Genomic DNA, 25,253 nt, shown 5'->3' on the forward strand with positions numbered 1-25,253 from the left:
TTACTTTGTATATTCTAAGTTTAAAAATTAATATAAGTAAATCAACTAGATTCAGTGATCCATAAGTCACTTTATAAAACCTTTTAATAGCTACATACAAACAGCCTTTCATATAAATATTAACCAAGTTTGTCAAGTATTTCATGCTTTCCTGGGTTTTTTATTTTTAAAAAGTAAATAATTTCTTGACAGTAAATTTGATCAAACCACATAATCTGTCTCCCTATTATCAATTCTTCCTGTTTGTTTTTTCTCTGTTTTAAAAGAATCACAATGCCCTTTTACTGCCATTTATTATTATATAATCACTTTTCTCTGCTACTAAGATACAAGAGATCCCCGTCAGGACCAACGGTGAGAGTGGAGACACTGGGAGGGAAGGGGGTGTAGAAAGGGTGAACCAATCTCGGGGATCTACATAGAACCTCCTCTCTGGGGGATAGGCAACAGGAAAGTGGGTGAAGGGAGACGCAGAGCAGTATAAGATAAGATAAAATAATAATTTATAACTTATTAAGGGTTCATGAGGGAGGGGGGTTGGGGAGAGGGGGAAGGAAAAGGAGCTGATTTCAGGAACCCAAGTGGAAGGCGAATTTTGAGAATGATGAGGGCAATGAATGTATAAAGGTGCTTTACTCAACTGATGTATGTATGGCTTGTGGTAAGAGTTGTATGAGCCCCAATAAAATGACTTTTTTTTAAAATGAGTGGCCTTAAACATTTTTCTTTGTTTTTAGATTCCTGAATTTGACAACTTGTACCTGGATATGAATGGAATTATACATCAGTGCTCACATCCTAATGATGATGATGTTCACTTCAGAATCTCAGATGATAAAATCTTTACTGATATTTTTCACTACTTGGAGGTTTTGTTTCGCATAATTAAACCTAGAAAAGTGTTCTTTATGGCTGTTGATGGTGTGGCTCCCCGGGCAAAAATGAACCAGCAGCGTGGGAGACGTTTCAGGTAAATTTATTTATGTTTTAATTTAGAATACTATTAAGTTTAATAAGCTCTATTATTGTTAAAATAATTAACTTAATACAAACTATCTTCTGTACATGTTCATTTTCTGCTTTGTTCAAATAAATGAGTCTAAAATCATGTGAAGTGCCATTTCTTAAAGCATATATTGAATTGTACAAAGTCACTCTATTAGTTATTCTCTGTCACAGATGTTTCAAACTTTTCATTGGTAATTTAAAATGGTAGAAGAACAAAGTTTCTATAGGGGTCTGCCTTAAACTGGGAGCTACAAAGTTAACTAAGATTAAGCTACTTTCATAAGATCAGTGTTGGCATTTTTTTAACCCAACAAACATTTATTGAATACTTTGCCTTTGTGCCAAATGCTGGCTTTGGGCAGGAATCAAAATATGAGCTGAGAGAAGAGAGTTTAGTTAGGCCACCACTATGTGTATTAACTAAGTAGGAGGAGGACTCGTGAAGAGAAGTTATAGACAGGATTTGAAGCTCAAAATTCTGCATGTGTTGAATATTTCCAGCAGTGAGAACAGTCTGTGTTGTGGTGCATGAATAGCAGAGGTAGAGTTAAAGTTAGAATTGAAAGGAAGAAACCCTTAGTCCAGAGTATTTGATGGGGCCTTATGAATCCTTTATGTATAATAGCAGGTTAAAGAGTGGAATGGGTACCTGTGAGTTGAATGTGGCACTTGTCAAGGAAGGACTTGGGAAAATTACTTTAAGAAGGCTAGAAATTATGTGTGTGTGTGTGTGTGTGTGTGTGTGTATAGACAGAGAGAGAGAGAGAATGGTACCAAAAAGACTGATTTAGACTTCAAAGGTCACCAGTATTGATTACTTATTGGGCTGCTCGCCACTTCTCAGGAGAATGACCTTTTTTTCTACACCTATAAAGAATTGTATAGAAATCCACAGGGGCAGTTCTTCCCTGCACTCTCGGGTCACTGTGAGTTGGAATTAACCTGATGGCAGTGAGCTTGATTTTTGAGTTTTAAATGTCAAAAAAGAAAAGATACTGAGAACGTTGGAAAGTGTGAAATCCTTGTAGGCAGTAATCATATATTAAAAATTTTGATTCTCAAACCACCAGAGTTTCTTAATATGAATTTCTAGAGTTAAACCCTCAATATTATGTTTACCAGACTCTCATATTAGTTAAACTTCTTGAGCACAAGAGGGCTAAAAAATGTAATGTCAGGGTACAAATACAGGTAACGGAAATCACTCTGGTAGCTATTTTTAAGCAGAAAGGGATGCAATACCAGGTACATGATACTTACACAAATTATTGTAAGATTCAAATGATCAAGCTATCAAGCTGAAGGTGGACCTCAGGAATGACTTCCAGGAGAATATCACAACAGTTGGGACAACTATTTCTCCATTCAAAAAGGTGAAGAGTTCAGAGACTCCCACCAGACCACATAGCTCCAGGAAATTATTGCATTAGTTATGATTCAAGGTTAAAGAAGCCACTGCCTAGACCAGTGTTTCTCAACCTGTGGGTTCCGACCCCTTTGGGGGTTGAGCGACTCTTTCACAAGGGTCGCCTAAGACCATTGGAAAACACATCTCCGATGGTCTTAAGAACCAAGATACCGTTCCTTCTATCCATCTCCAGGCGGGTCTGCCCACATGCAGATACGCCCACATATGAGTACCCGGCATGAAGATTATTGTTACCAATGCTACACCATGCTCAAGACAGAATTTCATGTATTTTTAATTAGAAATAAATATTTCACAATATATAATTACATATTTTTGTGATTAATCACTGTGCTTTAATTTTGGTCAATTTGTAACAATGAAAATGCATCCTGCATGTCAGATATTTAAATTATGATTCATAACAGTAACAAAATTATACTTATGAAGTAGAAACAGAAATAATTTTATGGTTGGGGATCACCACAATTTGAGGAACTGTATTAAAGGGTTGTGGCATTAGGAAGGTTGAGAAACACAGGCCCAGACTTTTGGCTCCAAGAATACGCATATATATCTTTAGCTATAATTCAGCAATTAAGAAGCCACCACTGCATTTGTTAGCTCTGGTGCTCCAATTCACCTTCAAATTATGTTCTAACAAAAACAAATATACTACACCATGCCTCTCAGAATCTCTCAGATATTCTCTACCACTGCTGAAATATATGTGGACATGTGAACATGCATGTATATACACACAAACACCCCATGGTGTGTTTGTTTCTATGCAAGCTTCACCTTTTAAACATTAATGAGTGTATCTGACTGACAAAATTTAAGTGGATTCCAAAATATTAATCTCCTTAGTATTTTATGTTTAGCTTTCTATCTTCTCCAGTTATATATCATGTTGGGCTGCTTTCTAACCTCTTTAGCTTTCTCACCTTTACAGTGGGTTATGTTGGGTTATGCAAGGTCGTCAATTCAAATCCACCAGTTGCTCCATGAGAGAAATTTGAGACTTTCCATTCCTGTAGATTAAAGGCTTGGCAACCAAAGGGGCAGTTCTCTGTTCTATGGGGCTCCTACATAGAGCTTCATGGACTGTAAATGTTTATAGGAACAGACCGCCTCTTTCGCCTACAGAACGGTAAATTTGAACCGCCAACCTTGCGGTTCATAGTCTTTAACATCTAACCCACAGTGCCACTAGGGCGTCTGATGTGTCATACTCAATAAAAACCACACTCATTGTCATTCAGTTGATTCCAACTCAAAATGATGTTATAGGATAGAATGCTATAGTATAGAATTATCCCTGTGAGTTTCTGAGACTCTTTACAGGAGTAGAAAGCCTGTCTTCCTCCCAAGGAGTGACTGGTGAATACAAACTGCTGTCCTTGCAGTTAACAACCCAATGCATAACCACTATGCCAACAGGGCTCCCTAGTGTCATACATCCTCATGTAAAACAAACGAATTATGAGAAGCCAGATGGGGATTGAGACACCTTTACTCAATCAAACCTAGGTCTGTCTGATTCTGAAACTCATGTTTTGTAAATCCTATCACTTAAGAAAAATCTAACATCTATTGACAGTGTTACCAGGCTTACATTTTAAGAGGAAATTCAAAGATATGCTTTATAATTTTATAAGGAGTCCTGTGAATGGTGAATACAGCTAATGTGCTAGACACCGAACTGGAAGGTTAGCATTCAAGGTTACCCACAGGCACCTTGGAAGAAAGATATGCAAACCTACTTCCAAAAAATTCAGCCATTGAAAACCCAACAGACATGGAGTTGCTATTCATCAAGCTTGACTGAATAGACGATAACTGGTTTATTTTTATGTAATATTCTTATAAATCCACTTAATTCTCTTGATATTATTAAATGCGGTATATATAATGAATTTTTAATACTATACACTTGAACTTGTGTCCCTAGAATCAATTTGTTGTGTACCTGTGATACGGATTATTAATAAGTTTTACATAAGGTCACCATTAGTCATAGTCCACTCAACAACAACTAATCATTGTTTTATTTTAAAATTTTAATAGTTTTAATCCCATATATTCAGAAATAATATACTTCAATGATTTAAACAACTTAAAAGAGTTGTGCAATTACTACCACAATCAAGATTAGAACACTTTCTTCTTTCTTCTATTCATTATTAAATAGCCCCCCATTTCACTCAAACCTCCCTGCCAGAGCTGAAAGAAACTGTTAATCCAGTTATTATCTCTACAGACTTACCTATACTGGATTTCATATAAATAAATAAATAAAAACAACAATAACAAAACAGAAAAACCTCAATAAAAAAAAGTAATAAAAACTAGAACAAATTTAAAATGGGTCATAAGGGAGAACAAATGCTAAGGTGTTAAATTGTAACTTAACTACATCTGCATGAGTGCACTTTCCAATATACCCTGTTAGCACGCTATTCACCATTCAACATCCCTGACCAATGGTCGGAAAGGATTCATCAAAGACTTAATCCATGTATGAACCCTGCAAGTGGATTTGGACTTTCACTCTCATCCATAGCCTTCTGCCAACTGGGTACTCAGAGTTTGAACTCTAATTTCATTCCTTCCTCTGGTCTTGGATTTTATTATTTCTAATCCTTGGATCACACGGGCTATTGTGCTTCTTTTATGTGTTCTTGGCTGACATCTCACTTTGATAGCTACTTGTTTTAAGCTAAGCCTGTAACATCCCAGACACTATTTTTTCTGATATTCAGGCACCATCTGATTTTTCACCATACTTTACAATAGCACCCATATCATCAGTGAGCTCGTCTAATAACTATCTTGTATTTGGGTTTTATTTTATTTTTAAGATTGTATTTCTATATTCCTTATCTGAGAAATTTTTTAAACAATGAAAACCATTTTATACAATAAAAGCACAATTTTGAAGTTCATTTTTAGTATTAATAACCATTACAAAATACATGTTTTGTAACCATTAAGATTCCAAATGCATTGATGAATTTGTATTATAAAAGCATTTAAATAATAATTTACTGTGTATGAAATGTTTATTCTCATCATAAAGTTTAAGATTCCTTTTCCCTTAACATTTAAGGTCAGCAAAGGAAGCAGAAGACAAAATTAAAAAGGCAATAGAAAAGGGAGAAACTCTTCCTACAGAGGCCAGATTTGATTCCAACTGTATTACACCAGGTAAATTCACTGAGAAAAAAATTCTGAGCACTGCAAAATGTAAATTGATATTTCAGATGTTGAGTGTATTTTTATTTGTTGCGCTCTATTTGGCCTTGGGGTTTAAAAATTGCTACATTTTTGTAAGTTGTGTCTCTTCATGAGATAGTGTGCTCACTTTGGTTCTAAATGCTCTTAGGCAGACCCACTGTAATGATTTACAGATATTGATAAAGAACTGCTCTAGATATGAGCACTCTCACAGATACATGAAGTTTCAGGTGGAGAAGGAAGTGATAAGATCATTCCATGGTGCTCCTGCTTTTTATTGGTATGAAAAAACATACTTAGCAAGAGTCTGACTAACCCAGGTTCATTTAGCTACCTTATCATGTTTAGGGTAAGAAACCCATTCTCCTGGTCCAGAGTACCCACTACTTTCAGAGATAGGATTTCTGTAACTTGAAGGATATGTGAATTTATCAGTTAATATTTTAAGTTTAATTTTATATGAAACAGCACATCCTGTAGTTCTGAGGAACTTTGTCTAACATAATTTTTTTCCTTTGGGGAAAAAATCTTCAGATCTTATTTTCTCATAAATTCTTTACTGACTACAGTAACTTCTCTTTAAATCACTGACTATGTCACACATTGCTCAGTTTAATTGCCAGTTTGTTGTGACTGTGACTAAGACTGTGTGACCCTTTCCTGGATAAAGGGGGAGAAAATTGTGGAATAAAAGTCATAATCCTAGAAAACATGAGGTTTGCTGCTCAGCTTGGTATTAGGAACCCCTGAGGGATACAGCCCTTAGTGCAGGACTGGAACTAGACTCAGCCCATGGTTTTCCGACAAACAGTAGGCAGCTCTGTAAGGGAACAATAACACAAGTGAGGTATAGACATCTTAAAATAATAAACCAGTTGAGGTCAAAGGGACAGCATTTACCCAAGGATAAAATTGAAGAGGGTGAACAGAAGCATTGCATTGTGGAGGTTGCAATGAATGAACTCGAATTAAATATATATGAATGTTGAATTTAAAACTGATGATCTGCTTTGTAAATCTACCCAATCACAATAGTTTTTTTTCTTTAAGACTATATGACCTTTGATGATTGACCATCTGTGCTTTTTCCAAAGCATAATCATTCCAGACAGATCACAATGTTCCAGATTTATATTACATTTAATAGTAATAACAGTAGCAACTCTTGTTACTAGTGCTGATAGAACTCAAGCTGCTTGGTTTCAAGAACACCTTCTGAATCTGTAAGACAGGAAATAAAGGATGAGGTTTACTAGAGTTAAAACTTAACCCTTTTGTGAAAAGAAATTGAAGCACAATCCTGAAACAGTAACAACATTCCTTAATTCTCCCTTTCTGTGTTTGGCTTCAGTTAGGGCTAGTCATTTAAATTAGAAAAAAAATTATATTTGTAGGGGAAAGGTGTACAACATTATTTGATTTTCAGGATAAGCCAGAGAGTTTTATGCCTTCTCTGGAGATCTCATAACCATTTCCTCCTTGGATATCCAGTTCCAATGTTGTGTTGTCACTGAGAACGTACTATTTTTATGTCTCTCTCAGATGAAACTTATGGAAATTTTTTATTTATAGGCACTGAATTCATGGCCAGGTTACATGAACATCTAAAGTATTTTGTAAACTTGAAGATTTCCACAGACAAGTCTTGGCAAGGTGTTACCATCTACTTCTCAGGCCATGAGGTAATTTATTTATTTATCTTAAAGTTATTCTAAATTTAATATACTGAAGTGTAGCATATTACCACATCTTTTTAAATATTATATTCAGACTCCCGGAGAAGGCGAGCATAAAATCATGGAATTTATCAGGTCTGAGAAGGCAAGGCCAGATCATGATCCCAACACCAGGCACTGTCTTTATGGTTTAGATGCTGACTTGGTAGGTATAATGTTTATTGTTATTATAATTTCATGCCATTGAAGTTAACATCTGACAGATTGGGTCTTCTACAGAAAGCTTGCTAACTGTAGAAACAGATATTGGAATATAATAATAATGATTGCTTTTTCTCCTCATGCTAATGCACTCCTTTTAGTACTATGTGATATGAAACTCTTACCCAAATAATTTCACTGGGCTTTTTTTTTAATTGTTGTTTTTATCTTGACTTTGTATTATGGATAATGTCAAGCTTAAAGAATAATAAAAAGCTAGTGTAGGAATAATTAACTCCTTGTGCCTTTCCTCCACCTTAAAATAATCTTTAAAAAATAATAATAATTTATAAATTATCAAGGGTTCATGAGGGAGGGGGGAGCTGGGAGGGAGAAGAAAAAAATGAGCTGATACCAAGGGCTCAAGTAGAAGGCAAATGTTTTGAGAATGATGATGGCAACAAAGGTACTAATGTGCTTGACACAATGGATGGATAGATGGATCGTGATAAGAGTTGTACAAACCCCCAGTAAAATGATTCAAAATAGAGAAATAAATAATCTTTAACTCTGGTCTCAAACCACCCATCCCTTCTTGTTCCTTCACCCCTGGATTATTAAAGCAAAACTCAGGCATTATGTCATTTAAGCTATATAATCTATAAATATTTATAATATTTACCTGAAAAATAATTTCTATAACATTTCTATCACACAAAGCAAATTATCAATAATTCATTAATACATAAATAATCCATTGATAAATAACCAGTGTATCTAATTACCTCACAAATGTGTTGTATTTTAATAAAGATTGAAATAAGTGGTTAGGGAAGGGAGGGGGAAGAAATGGGGAGTCGATATCAGGTCTCAAGTGGGAAGAGAATGCTTTGAAAATTATGTTGGCAGCATATGTGCAGATGTACTTGACACATTGGAGGAATGTATGGATTGTGATAGATGTAAGAGCCCTCGATAAAAGTACTTTTATTAAAAAAGAAATAGGTAATATATTATAATTGCTTCATACGTTTTACTAGTATATTTGGCTTATTTGGGGATTTAGAATAGGGTGTGAGAAAATAACTGAAAATACCCTTTTTCAGTTTTGAGTTTTCATGTACTGGAATGAGTCTGATCTCTAGAAAAGTCCAACATCCTTTTTTACGTAAAAGATAATGTCCTTCATTTCTAACTCATGCATTTCACCATGGCAAGAAGATGAGAAGGACTGAGGAGGTGCGGGGATATGATAAAGGCTGTATAAGTCTAAGGTGATATTTCTCCCCCACTATTAAAATACACTTACTTCCTCTTGGGGAGACAAGACAATTGAAGGAACTCAGTCTTCACTCTTCTTTTTCGTGATTTCTGAAGAAAAGAAAGCATCATGAGTCCCTACAAGAGAAGTCCTCTTCCCCAGAATGCTGCCCTGAGAGGGAAGACTGACACATTGACAGTGTCTATCCATTCATCCATTCCCTGGAAATGTTTCCCACCCAAGGAATGCCGGACCACAAGCCAACTCACTGTGTGTGTGTGTGTGTGTGTGTTCGTGTGCGCGCGCGCAACCTTCCAGTACAGCAGGTACTATGACATTGTGTGCGAAAGTCTGTGAATAATGTACAAATTAATCATATTTGGGGATTTTATGTTTAATTTGTTAATAAGTGGTTTTTTTGTTGACCTTAAATAAGCATGTTCTGCCCTATATAGAAATGTTTTCAATATGATTGCTTTGTGAATGTAATACTATAAAAAAAGTAGAATAGAAACATTTAAATTTTTTTCAATAGATTATGCTTGGATTAACAAGTCATGAGGCTCATTTCTCTCTTTTAAGAGAAGAGGTTCGTTTTGGTGGCAAAAAAACACAAAGGTAATTCATACTTGTATATGTGTTAAAAATAAAAACAAAAATTAAGCTGTTGAGTTATAAGAGACTGATTTTTGTCTTCTTACTTAGGTTTCATTTGCTTTGCCTCTTTTACAGTGCACATTTTTTGTGTGATTATTTTCAGTAATCAGAATGTTATATGGTTTACTTTTAATTTATTTAAATAAATGCAAATTCAAAGTTAGCAAATTTTAACCTTCAGAAGACTGCTTTCTAAAATCATTTCAAAACTTGGTTTCTATTTGTGGCTTTCATGGACCTTGATTGTATTACAACATAGATCTAGTTCATTCACTTTATGTTATTCATTGATTAATATGGAGTATAGGCTAAGAACCAGATAGATATGACTATAAAACATCAGTCAAGCCCAGGAAGTTATATAGAAGTAGTAAATCTTACCATGAGGTACTTCTTAATTGCATACTAAAGTATATGCTTACCCAGTTGTCTATTTTCTGTTGATGAATAATAGTCTTAAATGGACCAGATCCTACTGGCTTTACATACATGTTATTTATTATTTCTTAATTTGGGGAGCACTTTTCCAAGGGAGGCAAAATGTAAACCAATTATTTTAAAAACATTTTAAAATTACTTGTATTTTTATAATTACATTACCATTAGAATGTTGATATAAATTGTATGCCATCTTCCATTGATAATTTTTACTTTAAGGTTTGCTACATTTTTTAATTTGGGGCTTAAAAATATAATGAATGCTATTATCTCACTAATATACAGGGTATGTGCACCAGAAGAAACCACATTTCACCTCCTACACTTGTCTTTAATGAGAGAGTATATTGATTATGAGTTTTCCATATTAAAAGTGAGTATTAACATAGCTATGGACCAGAGGTTTACATGTAGAAATTTCTGAAAGATTTAGCTTTTTTCCCTCCCCTTTGCTATAGGGAAAGATCTCATTTAAATATGATATTGAGAGGATAATAGATGATTGGATTTTGATGGGATTTCTTGTTGGCAATGATTTTATTCCTCATCTACCTCATTTACATATTAATCATGATGCACTGCCTCTTCTTTATGGAACATATATTACCATCCTGCCAGAACTTGGGGGTAAGAAAAGCTTAACTATATTAATTTGAGGCTCCTCTAGTTTAGTACTTGACTACTTTTTAAAAATGTTTATCATAGTATTTGAGTATTGCATGCACAACTAGAATAGAAAAAATTGAGGATTTTTTGGTCTGAGATTTGCAATAATTCACAAGCAAGGAAACTGACCAAAATTAAACAACTTCACTTATTGATACCTAACTGACCTCTGCTTTTAATTCATTAAGAAAACTAACAGAAGTTGTTGGTTGGGTCCTCTCAGGTGCTTTCATAGCTTAGAACAAAAATCCTATTTTTATGAATATATAAACATTAGAATATTTATTTTAAGGAGAGATTTAAGTTAGCATATGAAGTTGAATTATCTAGAATGTTCTATAACATTTAATTAACTGTAAAAAATATTGCTGTGTCTGCAGCAGGAGTAGTATTAAATGAGCTTAGAATTTGTTTTATTTAGCTTCAGTGCTTACACATTAAATGTTTTAGCATTACAACTTTCTTTGAAACTAAGGCCAATTACATAGCCCATAATTGAGTGTTTTCCTTGATTAGTAGAATATGAACAGCAGTATTTTATGAAAATAATTTTGTAGAATTATTTAGAAAAAATCATGTAAATTTAGATTTTTTTATTTTAGGTTATATCAATGAAAATGGACATCTCAACTTACCTCGCTTTGAGAGATACCTTATAAAACTATCAGATGTAAGTATTTGGAAGCTTTACTTTTTTTTTGTTTCAAAGTAGATATAGATGGTCAGAAACCAATTACAGAAAAATAGAAGAAAAAAAAAGTTTTTACAATTCTATTCCAGTTGATCGCTGTTTAGAAATGATACACCCGTTACTTTTTTTTTTTTATTTTAAAAGTAATAGATGGGGTCTTTCTGTGAATAGAAGGTCCTTAGGTAGCACAAATTGTTTTCACACAGGTTAGTGGTTTGAGTAGACACAGCGGTATCTCAAACAAGAGGCCTGGTGATTTACTTCACAAAGATTATAGTTAAGAAAATCCTATGGTTATATGAAATCCAATTCTGATGAACCTATAGTGACAGCAAATAGAATAAGGGTTCCTGAGGGTACGGTGTTAGGGGTGGGGGTGGGACAAGGTAAAGGAGAATTGATGTGAAGGAGTTCAAGATGGAAGAGAATGTTTTGAAATTGTTTGTTATAGCAATTGTACAATACTGCTTGATGTGATAGAACCACGGAGTGATAATGCTCTGTACAGAACAGTCCTATTCTATACTATAACACAGGAAATGCCCGAGAGCCAGAATCAATGGCAATGAATTTGGTTGTGGTTTTTCATGTGTATAAAAATATAATATATCCCTATTCTCTATGCCCCAGAAGTTCTCACTGTAAGCTACTGATTTGTGTTCTGCTAGACATAATTATATTATTTTAAAACAAGTTTTAAACCTTTCTATACAGTTTGATCGTGAGCACTTCAGTGAAGTTTTTGTGGATCTAAAGTGGTTTGAAAGCAAAGTTGGTAACAAGTACCTTAATGAAGCAGCAGGTGTTGCAGCAGAAGAAGCCAGGATCTACAAGGAAAAGAAAAAATCAAAGGTATTCGGGATTTTTAGGTGGTCTTTTACATTTTTAGCTATGAAGAGAAAACTGAAAATCCTATTTCTCATTTTCCATTTTAGAATTTTGGGGTTGGCCTGATTTAACTTTGATCTTCTCTATAAACATTTTTTAAAATTTTAATTTCTTTTTATTTTAGGTTCAAACTAACCAATGTCACTTAAGCTTGATCTTTAAAATTCAGTTTCAGATTTTTATCCTTGAAAAAAGAACTGGTGTTTTGTTTTGTTTTTTGTTCTTTGATTCTATTATTAGATGTAGAAAATATTTTAAATGCAAAATCCTAGAAAAGAAGGCTCCTTTTAAAAACATCTGATACAAAGCAGACTATTTAAAAACAATGGTAGTATCTTCCTGTACATATGTGTAGCATTTAATGTGATATGTGACTTTAACTAGAGCAGCAATTTCCTCTGAAAATGAGTTACATATAAAATGATATATAAATTGTGTGGATTGGCTAGAGTGCATATAATTAATAGAAATATCTAGTAAATGTCACAGGGAAAGAAATGTGGTTTTCTAGTCCTGTAAAGATTTATAGTCTTGAAAACCCCTGGGGCAGTTTTACTCTGTGCTTGAGGGTCCCTATGAATCAAAATCAACTGGGTGACAGTGAGTTGAAGTTGACTGAGTAAATGTTAAGTGGTTAGAATATGCAAGTGCCTTGTAAAAACATCTCCAATAAGATCCAAGGAATGTCTTATTTGTATTGATTGGAAAATAAAATAAATCTCTTCAAAATTTTCCTTCTTCTGTCGATAATTATTGGATTCTAGTCAAACAAATGCATTTTCTGTAATTCTCTTTCTAAACTACTTCTACTTATGTTTATGACTAAGAATTCTTGCTCTTAGATGACCAACTATCTTGGTGTTCTCTAGTGTAGTCCTTCTAAGACAGCAGTTCTCAACCTGTGGATCGCCGCCCCTCTGGGGATTGAACAACCCATTCACAGGGGTCGCTTGATTCCTAACAGTAGCAAAATTATAGTTATGAAGTAGGAATGAAAATGATTTTATGGTTGGGGGGTCACCACAACATGAGGAACTGTATTAAAAGGTGGCGGCATGAGGAAGGTTGAGAACCACTGTTCTAAGGCTTAGCTCTTCCTTAATGGAATTTGGCGGCAGCAGTAAGACTAAATTTGCTGTTTATTCTTAAAGGAAATAAGACTTTAACCCTGGAGAAGCAGATGGATTCTGTGCTCCAATGTAATTGTAGCTCTAATCCAAGAACACTTAGTTCTTATAACATGGTCCCGCTCAATACTCACCTTCATGAGATCACTGAAGATGAAGATGCAACAATACGCGTGATGAAGAAAGCAGATGGTGTCCAGCTGTCAGTTGGAATAGTGGCTGGGGAGTTAAAGGCTTATATTTAAATAAGCAGCCATCTAACTGAGGCATCACACAGAAGCACACCAGCCCATGTGCTCCAAAGACAATAACAAAATCTAAATATGATGAAGGGAAAAGTATTAGAGCTTAAATTATGAACACCCATTTTGTAGAAGACTATGGAGGATAGTGGGAACCCAAAATCAATCTGTAATGTCTGGTTGGATTGGGCCTCTGGCAGATTCCCTCTAGTCATAGATGGAAGGACTCAAACAGCTTTACTATCAGAAAGATTATTATAAACTTGATTATGGTGAATTGAAACATGGTACAATATAATACTTGGTCCGTTGACCTCTTTCTCAACCCAACCCAAAATTTCTCTATGTTCAAATATTTCTGGGTTGTTCCAAAAAAGCAAATTCTTCTCTGGTTTTTAAAGTATTAGTGGTGTTTTCTTTCTTACTTTTTATTTTTATCTTTATATTATTATTACTGTTTTCTTTCTTTAAAAAATTTTATTTATTTTTTATCATTTGTGGGTTTTTTGTTGTCATTTTGTTTTCTTTTGTCGCTTTGTTTTGCTGCCTTGTTATTTTGTGCATACTATTATCTCTATAGGTCTGTCTAGATATGATAGGCTGGATGAACAGTCTGGAGGAGAAAACAACGGGAGCGCTGGTTCCAAGGAGACATGGGAGAGAGGGAGGTGGGGAAAGGAGGTGGTGTTGACAAACCCAGGGACAAGTGAACAGCAAGTGATCCAAAATCAGCAGCAAGGAGGGTGTAAGAGGCTTGGCAGGGATTGATCAAGGGCAATGTCACTCAAAGGAATCACCAAAACCCAAATGAAGGCTGAGCACAACAGTGGGACAAGAGGGAAGCAAAATGCAATAGAGGAAAGGACTAGGAGGCAAAGGGTATCGATAGAGATCTAAACACAGGCACGTACATCTGGAAATAAATATATGATGATGGCAAATAGAGCTACGTGCATATATTTATACGTTTAGTATTAAGGTAGCAGTTGGATATTGGGCCCCCAGTCAAGCACTCCCTCAATGCAAGAACACTTTGTTCTATTAAATTGGCGTTCCATGAGGCTCACCTTCCCGACACAATCGCTGAAGACAAAGTGGGTGCATAGCCAAATGTGGTGAAGAAAGCTGATGGTGTCCTGCTATCAAAAGATATAGCGTCTGGGGTTTTAACACTTGAAGGTACACAAGCGGCCATCTAGCTCAGAAGCAACAAAGCCCACATGGAAGAAGCACACCAGCCTGTGTGACCATGAGGTGTCAAAAGGTTCAGGTATCAGGCATCAAAGAACAAAAAATCATATCATTGTGAAAGATGGGAAGTGCAGATTGGGAACCCAAAGTCCATCTGTAGGCAACTGGACATCCCTTTATGGAAGGGTCACAGGGAGGAGATGATCCAGCCAGGGTGCAGTGCAGCAATGATTTAAACATACAACTTTCCTCCAGTTCTTAAATGCCTCCTCCCCCTTCCCGCCCCCCCCAAATCCCAAATCCGGCCAGACCAAAGGATGTACTTTGGCACAGACATGAACCGGAAACACGGAATTCAGGTCAGATGATCCCCTCAGGACCAGTGGTGAGAATGGCTATACCGGAGGGTAGAGGGAAGGTGCAGTAGAAAGGGGGAACCAATTATAAGGGTCTACATATAACCTCCCTGGAAGACAGACAACAGAAAAATAGGTGAAGGAAGACATCGGACAGTGGAAGATATGACAAAACAGTAATCCATAAATTATCAAGGATTCATGAGGGAGGGAAGAGCAGCAAGGGAGGGGAAAATGAGCTGATATTAAGGGCACATGTAGAAAGCAAATGTTTTGAGAATGTGCTTGACATACAATGGATACGTGTTTTCTTTTTAAAACATCTTTATCTTAAGTTTTATTGTTTGGTCAGGCATTATTTACTTTTTTTAATTTGGAGGTCTTGCATATATTATAATAATCTGTAATTCAATTAGAGCCGGAATAATTGTACAATTGCTGCACCATCAGTTTCAAAAGATTTCATTTCTTCTTGAACTCTGATGGCAGCTCCTTTTTAACTCCTCCCTCCCCTATACTCCCAGAAACTCTTATTATTATGTATATTTTGTTTGTTTTTTGCCTTATCTTACACTATCTAGTGTATCCATTCACTACAATTCTGTTATTCATTCCGCTCAAGTGGGGTTATACAGTCATCATTGCTATCAGTCCCGTCCCATCCCCTCTTCTTATACCCTCAGGGAATCATTATTCCCAACTATTACTGAACAGTTAATCGATCTTGAATTTCATAAATTGAGTTATCTTAATTATACAAATGAACATATGCAGGTCTAACAAGATTAATGAGATTAAACTAAGACCATAATATTAAGGAGAGGTAATAGTAAAGAACTAGAAGATAATTAGGTGTTTCATCAGTGCTATACTGTACCCTGGATATATCTTCCCTACCATGTGGCCCTTTTGTGAGGGACTGTCCAATTATCTTACAGGTGGGTTTGGGATGTCCACTTTGTTACACTCCTTCATGTCAATTTGATGGCTTGTTTCTGAACTTCTGATACCTATTCCCGTTGCCATCTCATGATCACACAGGCTGGTGTGCTTCTTCCATGTGGGCTTTGTTGCTTCCCTGCTTGATGGCTGCTTGTTTAACTTCAAGCCCTTAAGACCCCAGATACTATATCTTTTAATAGCCAGGCACCATCAGCTTTCATCACCACATTTGCTTATGCACCCATTTTGTCTTCAGGGGTCATATTGGGAAGGTGAGTATCATACATAGCCACATTATGTAAAGCTAAGATTTAAGTAGAGGTCTAAAGTCCATCTGCTTCCTTGTTGTATTTACATGTATATGTATATATGTGTGTGTACATGGATGTATGTAAACAAGCATACATGTACATACATACATAAATACACCTATCTTTATACGTCTATATGTTTACACATATACATACCTATATATTTAATTTTTATTCTCTTGTTCTTTCCTATTTTTCTTTTTTTCTTGCTCACTATCATGTTTACCCATCGGTCAACTCTCAGTAATTCTTTTCAGATACATTTCAGTTGATCAAACATGACTGGGAACGCTACATCCTCTTCACCATCAATTTTATTTTATTTTATTTTTTCTCACGATCAATTTTGGATCCCTTGCTATTGCCCTGTACCTTTTGTTACTGTCTCATTCCTCCCTGCCCTTCACTTCCTCCTCTCCCATTTCCCCTTCCACCAACACCCCCGCTCCCAGAACCTGTGTTCCTGTTCCTATTTCCTTGGGATTGCTTATCCTGCATATTTCATATAGCTAGACACCAAAAGAAAAAAAAGCGAGACCACACAAATAATTCCCAGTCTACCTGTTGTCCTGACCCAGAGTTGCTGAGTAGCTCTCTGTTTAGTAGCGAGCAGCAGGCCCTGTTGTAATCCATCAGTCCAATCTCCTTTTCTTTCAGGGATCCATATCCCAGGACCTGCTTACCTAACAGCACTTAAATCCTTTTAGTCCACAGTGTTCATGTCTGAGGGGCATGCCTTCTACAAGACCCTATTGCTCTTCCTGCAGTTAAGGATGGAGCAGTCTACTGCCTCGTCCAGCTTCCCATTACACCTTTAACTTCCTATGTGGCCCCCTTGTGAATATCCCGCAACCCATTCAGATTAGGTGTCAAGTGCTGCCCCCCTGGGTCAGAAGTCTACAATTGGGATTCCTCAGGGACTTCTTTGCTTTGCTCCCATTGTGGATGGGTCAGACTTGCCACACTCCCCAAACTGTATCTCCAGAGCCATCCTCTGTAGTGCTTTCATCTAGGGAGTGATGTCACATCTCCAGCTAAGGCCAGCCTTGAAGTTCTCTCTGTGAACAAGCTTCTCCAAGCAAGAATGTCTCCCTTGAAGCTTGGCACACTGGAATGAGGTCTCTCTCTCTTTCCTGTGGAGACATAAAATATACCTTCTCCTTGGGTGGATTGGTGCTCTATTCCCCATTGCTATCTTTTTCTTCCCCACCCCTCTATGGGCATATGAACTGGGGTGGCGATGGGGTGTTGTTCCAGGACAGGTGCTATCTACAACATTTTTATTTATTCCTTCATTGATTTATATGACATATGCATCATTGGGCAGGGTATCTGGCCCTCAGCCCGGGAACTGTACGATAAGCACATTTTCCCCTATGCCCATTCTGCTGTTTGAACCTACCTCAGGGGACTCGTGTTGTACTAGTCCTTTTGCGCTTGGCTGACTTCACTCAGCGTAATAGCCTGTAGCGCTTCCCACCAGACAAGTTGCTTTATCTTTTCGTCACTTGTTGAGGGATGCACAGCAATCCATTGTGTGTATACCAGAGGATTTTAATCTGTGTGTCTGTTGATGGGAATTTAGTGTTTCCAATTCTCTGCAATTGCGAACTGTGCAGCGATGATCATCGGAGCGCAGATGGCTGCCCATGGGCTGTTTCTTACTTCTTCTGGGTTTATGTCCAGTAGTCATGCTGGGTCATAAGTTAATTCAATTTCCATCTATTTTAGGTATCGCCAAATCGCTTTCAGCAATGGCTCTAGGTAGCTACAAGACCACCAGCAGTGCATGAGAATCCCTATCTCACTGCACCCCCTCCAACCTTTGTTGCTTTCTCTTTTTTTAAATTAGGCTGTCCTTTAGGTGTTAGGCGGTACCTCATGGTTGTTTTGATTTGTATTTCCTGGATGGCTCATGATTGGGAACGTTTTCTTACATGTTGATTGGTCATTTGGGTTTCCTCCTTTGTGAATATTCTGTTCAAGTCTTTTGGCACCTCCTCAGTGATGTATTCATTTTCTTCTTCTTGTAAGATTGCAGGGTTCTGTAGATTTTAGTAATAAAACTTTTGTCTGATATGTCACTATTAAATATCTTTTCCCAGTCTGTGAGCTCTCTTACTCTCTTGATGAAGTTTTCAGTGCACACAAGTGTTTTATCTTTAGTATGTCCCACACATCTATTTTATCTTCCTCTGGGTGTTTGTCCTTCATTATTACTGATAGCCATGTATTCCCTGCTCTAAAGTTCTCAGCTTTGTCCAAATTTTTTCATTGATTATCCTGATAGTTTTGGAGTTTACCTTGAGGTCTGTTATTCACCTTGAATTTGTCCTTGTGTATGGTATGAGATAAGTGTCTTGTTTCTTTCTTCTGCAGGTTGATATCCAGTTTTTCCAGCACCATTTGTTAAAAAGGGCATCTGCTTCCCATTTGATATTTTTTAGGCTCTTATCAAAGATCAGTTGTCTGTATTCTGCTGTTTTTATTTCTGGCTCTTCTGTTCTTAACCGTTGTTCGAGTATTCACCATTTTACCAGTGCCATGCTGTTTGACAACTGTGGCTGCATACGTTTTAAAGTCAGCTAATGCAAACTCACCCACTTTATTCTTTTTCTTGAGGCTTTCTTTGCCAATTCTGGGCTTCGTCCTTTTCCATATGAAGTTGTAATCAGTTTTTCCATTTATTTGAGAAATTATGCTGGTATTTGTATCAGGATTGCGTTGAACCTATGTAGTGCCTTAGGTAGAAATGACATCTTTGTAATATTGAGTCTTCCGATCCATGAACATGGGGTATCATTCCACTTTTGAAAATCCCTTTTGGTTTTTTGTAATAAGGTTCTGTAGTTTTCCTCATATAGATCTTCTTTTTTGTTGTTAAGTATACCCTTAGATGTTTCCATATATGTTTGGCTATTGTGAAGGGTACTCCTTCCTGGTCACTTTTTATGTAATTGCATCATTTGAATATAGCAATCAAATTAACTTCTGCTTGTTGATATTGTATGCTGCCACTCTATCACACTCCTCTATTGCTTCCATAACAGTAATTTCACTTCTGTCTCCAAATGTATACCTTTGATATCCTTCCATTGCCTTATATTATTAGCTAGGACCTCCAAGATGATGTTGAATAAAAATGGGAACAAGGTCATCCTTGTCTGGTTTACTTTTTTCATATAAAGCTTTAATTTACTGAGATAATTTCCTTCCAATCCTATCTTCTTGAGTGTCTTAGGATTGCATGATGAATTTTATTTAATGCTTTTTTACATCTATTGATATTATCATGTGGTTCTTGTCCTTTTCTTCTCAATGTGATGGATAACGCTGGTGGATTTTCAGATATTGAACCATCCCTGCATCCCTGGTATGAATCCCACTTCGTAATGAGGAATTGCACTTTTTATATACTCTGTATCCTATTGACCAAGATATTGTTAAGAATTTTTGAATCTATTTCATTAGAGATATTGACCTGTAGTTTTCTATTCTTGTAAGATCTTTGCCCGGTTTTGGTATCACTGTTATTCTTCATAGAATGTGTTTGGGAGTTTACCATCCTTTTAATGTTCTGGAAGAGAGCTTGTATTGAATTGGTGTCAGCCCTTCCCTCAATGCTTGGTAGACTTCTCTTGTGAAGCCATCTGAGCTAGGGCTTTTTTTAGTTACTAATACCTTGATAACCTTATCTATTTCTTGTTTTTGCTATGGGTCTGTTCAAATTCTTATGAGGTAATCTGAGAAGGGTTTGTTTTTCCAGGTATTTGTCCATGTTTTCCAAGTTGTTGTATTCCTTAGAGTATAGTCCTTCATAGTACTTTGTAATTAGTCTTTTAATTTGATTAGGGTCCATTGTCATTTCCCCGTTTCATCCTTCAAGGAAGGATATTGATGTCTCTTCCTTCCTATCTTTTGTTAGGTTTGCTAATAGTTTATCAATTCTATTTATCCTTTCGTACAACCAGCACTTTACTGAGTTGATTTTCTCCATATTTTCTCCCACTCATTTATCTCAGCCCTGATTGTTCTCATTTGTTTCTTTTGATATTAAAATGATTATTCTGTTGACTCTGTTTCAACTGCAGAAGGCTTTGTGATAGGGTACCCACCATAAGTCTCTCTTATTTTTTCATATGCATCTATAGCTCTCAAGCAACCTCTGATAGCTGTCTTTACTATATCCCAAAGATTTTGATATGTTCTATTCTCATTCTCAATGGTTTCTAGAAACTTACTAATTTTGTCTGTAATTTGGACCAATAACCATACCTTTTAAAGAAGTCAGTTATTCGTTTTCCAAGTACTTGCCCTTATTTTTTATCTTTCTTTTGATTTCCAGCCTTATGGCATAGTGGTCAGAGAAGGAAGTCTGAGTGACCTCTATGTGTTTGAATTTTCTCCAACTTGACTTGTGTTCCAGAGTGTGGTCTATTTTCAAATATGTGTCATGTGAACATAAAAAGTGTGAATTTTTTTGCAGTTAGTGGGAGAGGGCTGAATATATCTTATCAGGTCAACTTTTCTAATTGTAGCGTTTGGTTCTATAACCTCTTTGTTGAGCTTCTTTCCTATTCACCTGTCTTTCTCCTTTTCTTCAAAGATGGATCATTTGACCACTATATGCCATTCTATGTTCTTGGGTTTCAGTGTAATAGGTGTACTCTCTGCTTTCTGGAATTGTCCTTCATTAAATTGGGGAAGTTTTCTTCCAGGAATCCTCTTGCTATCTTGTCTGTTGATTTTTCCATTTTGTCTTGCTCTGGTATTCCAATTATTTGGCTGTTGTTTCTCTTCATAGCATTGGTCATTGTTCTCAGGTTTTCTTCAGTTTCTTTGATTATCTTGTTAGATTGTCTTTCAAATTTGTTGAGTTCTATTTGGCTATCTTTGAGGTCACTGATACAATTCTACGCCTCTTCTAGCCTATTGGTAAGGTGTTTTACCGTTTGCTGTGCTTTTGCTGCTTCTGCTGCATTTTCCCTTAACTCTTGTATTTCCCTTTGGTAAGTGGACTCTCTTTCTATTTTTTCATCCCTTTCTGTATTGATTCCCTCATATCCTTTATGACTCTAAGCATCAGACTGAATGTTTCTTTCTTTGATGGTTCACTGTCTGAGTCTTCTATGTAGGTCGTAGGTTCAGGTCCTCCTCAGTCATTGTGTTTTATTTCTCTTGCTTTCTTGTATTGGCTGCTGATGTGGTCTGTTGTCTCCCTTTTTGGTGGAGGTTGGCACCATTTTCCTGGGAGACGAGGAGTCCTTCCTGTGATTTCTTTCTCAGAGACTAGTAGGTATGATTCTAAGGACTACCCAGAGCCAGCTGCACTGTGAGTTCTCACTGGGGTTGACTCTCTCCCTGGACAGCTGGGGCTATATATTTGGAAGATGATGTGATAGTTCCATCCGGCTGGGTGGGCAGTGTGATCACAGGCAGCAAGGGTGGTACTGGGAAGGCCAATTGCATGCAGCGCAGGATATCACTCATGTGCCATAGGGGGTGAGGGAGCTGCTCTGGGGATCTGTGAACAGACTGGTCGCAGCCCCTATCACTAGCAACAGTGCCAGATCTGTTGTGAGCAAGAGGGTGGCACAGGCCCATCACACAAATGTGGATTGACGTTCACAGGAACTGACGTTCACTGGGCACAGAGGGTTATTGGGGATATGTAATTAGTTGGTAAATTAGTGGAGAATAGGTATTTTCAAGGTGTAGGAAGCAGGCTCTAGATGTTGTGGTTGGGGTGTGTGATGGGTATACTAATTCTACCAGAATCCCTTATCAACCCTGTAAATTGTGAAAGGAGAGTGAAGAACTTTATTTGTTTATAATAGAAGGCCCCTTTATAGTAGGTTACTACACAACTCCGAGTTCTCCCCTCCTTACATACAGTCCCAGGGTAGATCGAGGCTATTATTGTGGGTGCCCCTGTAAGGAGGGCCTTCAGTTCAGAAGGTAATCTGAGTAGGATCAGTGGGACCCAGTGTTCACTGGCTACCTTGCCAGTGTTCGTGAAGGTCTCTGAGTAACCCTGATGTAATAAGTCCCAATACCTGTGGCAGGGAGAGGAGCCCTGTTTTCTTTCTCAGAAGCTAATGCAAATAGGTCAAACAGCTATCTGGAGCTAGCTATGCCATGGGTTCAAGTTCATCTGTCTCCCTGGGGGCTGACTCTTTCCCTAGAAAGCTGCAATTTTACTTGGTAAGTTTAAAGCTGGTGTATGTTGCTGCCTTTAAGGAAACAGACTCCAGAGCTTATTGTTGTTGGGGTAAAGGAGCACGAATAATGAATCCACCAGGGTACCTTATCGACCCTGTGTAGTATGTAGGGATGGTGTTAGATGATATGATGTTTTACTGCCTTGTGGACTTGTAGGATGTCAGTGAGAGGGTGAGACTCAGGCTAGGAGGATAATTTGGTGCCTGGTGTGACTGAGAGCTGTATTCTTGTGATTGAGTTAGTTATCTTGAGAGAATATACTTCTGGTCTGTCAGAGGGGATAGGAGTGGTGGAAGTGACCTAGTAGCCATTCGGGGTTGGGATCTATTTCTGTGGTCTACCTAAGTAGCCCAGGGGGTTGGACTATAGCAATGTCTTACTCTAAAAGCTGGGTGTCTTATGTGGAAGGCTGGTTAGCTGACTTACTATTGTGTAGTCTTTGAAGAGTTTTTCATAAGACTCTGTCAAGCCAAAACTGGTAAAATCTGTTGCTCGCTGAGGCTGAGGACTAGGCAGGTTATTCTACCAGGTGTCATCTTGAGATTTCATCTTCTGCTCTCTGTTTTGTTTTGCTTTTGTTTTGTTTTTTTATTGTTTCTGTTAACTCTCCCAGTTTAGGATGCACAGAAAGAGTAGAGACAAGAACTGATGCACTGGTTTATCAGGAAGGAGGGGAAGATGGAATTGGGGATTGATCAGTAGGTGCAGGAGGGGGAAGGGCGCGTTAGAGCTGATTGTAATGAGGTTTATGCAACTCTTGTGAAGTGGTTTAACTATGGAAGTGCATGACATGTGAAAATTATATCAGTAAAACCACTAAAAAAATAAACCAAACTTGACAGCCTATGGTTACCATGGGTGAAGGAGGAAGAGGTTTTGCTTAAAGGTGGGGGAGGGATGAATTAAGTTCATTTTAATGGTGGTAGAACAATTTGGAGAGGGATAACAATAATGGCTATACAGCACGAAGAATATAATCAGTGGCACTGAATTATACATGTAAAAGTTATTGGAGTGAGTCTTTTGTTGTGTATATTTTTGCCAACATTGAAAATCACTACATGAATAACAGTAAGTACAGAGAAAAAGAAAAGGTACTAAAATTGATTGTGATAAAGATTGTACAACACTTCTTGATATGGTTTAACTATTGAATTGTATGATATGTGGATGAAGTGAGAGAGATTGTGCAAGAGAATGGAGAGTCACGTGGTTGGGAAAATGGCGGCCACAGCTTGCAGCCTAGCCAAAAGTCAGCATGGGGCCAGCCGCCAGAGCCAGAGCCCTGTAGAAACCTACAGGGTTTACACGGGTGCTCCTAGCCATCTAGCTGGCCAAAACACAAAGCAGACCACTGAGCCTCGAAAGGCTTTGGGAATCAAAATTCTCCCACCCTGCAGGCCATAGCTTCTCAGCCCCCTCCCAGAAATCCAGACTGGGGAAGGCATGCGAGTTCCCAGGAAGGCAAGCACAGAAAGGCAAATGAAAAATCCCATATACCAGTAAGAATAGGTTAAAAACATGGACACAAAAGGATGGGGCTACAGTAATACATTACAAGTGTCCCCATGAGTCAGTTCTGGGAGCCATCCACCTCCACGATGTTTTACGGGAGGAATTCAGCCTGGCTTGTTTTCCAGCTATGCGCTGTTTCCCAAGGTTGGGAGGTGAAAAAGTCCAAAAGGTGCCCGAAACCACTAAGACCAGGGTGTGAGGGCCTGCTCCAGTAAAGTATCTGGAGCTGGTTTACCTTATATATCTTGATCATGGCAGCAAATTATGTTAGCTCTCTCGGGGGAGAGATATACCTCTGTCCTTGCCTCTGCATAAGAAAGAATTCACACCGAAGCCTGGTTTGTGATCCAAGTGGGTTTATAGAGAATAGTAGCAGTTTCAGGTCTTATAGTATATGCAACACAAGCCAGACAGAGTCCACGGCACAGTTGTGGGACTGTGGCCTGGCCACTCTGTACCACAGCCAGCTGTGCTACATTGTGTAGCAGCCGCTGGGAGAGAGAGCGCCAGAGCAAAACTTCTGGCCTTTTCAGGGGCCCCCTTGGGAGTCATGATTGACAGTACTGGTCAACCCCATTGACTGAATCAAATTCACTTAACCTCGATGGGCCAATCCAGGTGTAACGCCTACTTAGGTATACCACCCCCTCCTGGCCAGAAGCTTGAACTTCTGAGCATGTGTAATAGATGCCCCAGTCCCTATGCTATCTACCTAACAGGACCACAAACAGACCTTGAACTATTTATAGGCTTTTCTGTTTTTTCGTTCTTTTTTTGTCCTTGACTTCTTTTATTGTTGTTGTAGGTATTGTTTTATTTTCTGTTGTTGCTTTGTCTTTCTCGGTCTTGTGTTTGTGCATATTGTTATCTCTGCATGTCTATCTAGATAAGATTGGCGGGATAAACAAGCTGGAGGGGAATCGGGAGGACAGTTCTGGGGGGACATGTGAGAGGGGGAGTCAGAGGAAAGGAAGTGGGTGTTAACAAACCCAAGACAAAGGAAACAACAAGTGACCAAAAATGGATGGTGAGGACGGTGTAGGAGGTCTGGTAGGGCTTGATCAAGGGCAATGTAACCAAGAGGAATTATGGAAACCCAAATGAAGGCTGAGCATGATAGTGGGACAAGAGAGAAGAAAGGAAAGAACTAGGAGGCAAAGGGTATTTATAGAGGTCTAAATACAGGCATGTACATATGTAAACATAATTATAT

At 37.6% G+C, this 25,253-nt stretch overlaps 1 protein-coding gene across 3 annotated transcripts in view; it reads left to right on the plus strand.

The window, feature by feature from the left end:
- Positions 1–25,253, plus strand: part of XRN1 (5'-3' exoribonuclease 1) — a 151,212-nt gene that overhangs the window by 19,013 nt on the left and 106,946 nt on the right. For all 3 annotated transcript variants that reach the window (XM_075546808.1, XM_075546807.1, XM_075546809.1), the window contains exons 2-10: positions 738–970; positions 5,529–5,626; positions 7,229–7,338; positions 7,427–7,537; positions 9,330–9,412; positions 10,175–10,262; positions 10,348–10,516; positions 11,158–11,225; positions 11,961–12,098. In XM_075546808.1, the coding sequence (XP_075402923.1) occupies positions 738–970; positions 5,529–5,626; positions 7,229–7,338; positions 7,427–7,537; positions 9,330–9,412; positions 10,175–10,262; positions 10,348–10,516; positions 11,158–11,225; positions 11,961–12,098 (1,098 nt within the window). The remainder of the gene's footprint in view (positions 1–737; positions 971–5,528; positions 5,627–7,228; positions 7,339–7,426; positions 7,538–9,329; positions 9,413–10,174; positions 10,263–10,347; positions 10,517–11,157; positions 11,226–11,960; positions 12,099–25,253) is intronic.

Source organism: Tenrec ecaudatus, chromosome 4 (assembly GCF_050624435.1).
Source record: "Tenrec ecaudatus isolate mTenEca1 chromosome 4, mTenEca1.hap1, whole genome shotgun sequence".
NCBI lineage: Eukaryota > Metazoa > Chordata > Mammalia > Afrosoricida > Tenrecidae > Tenrec > Tenrec ecaudatus.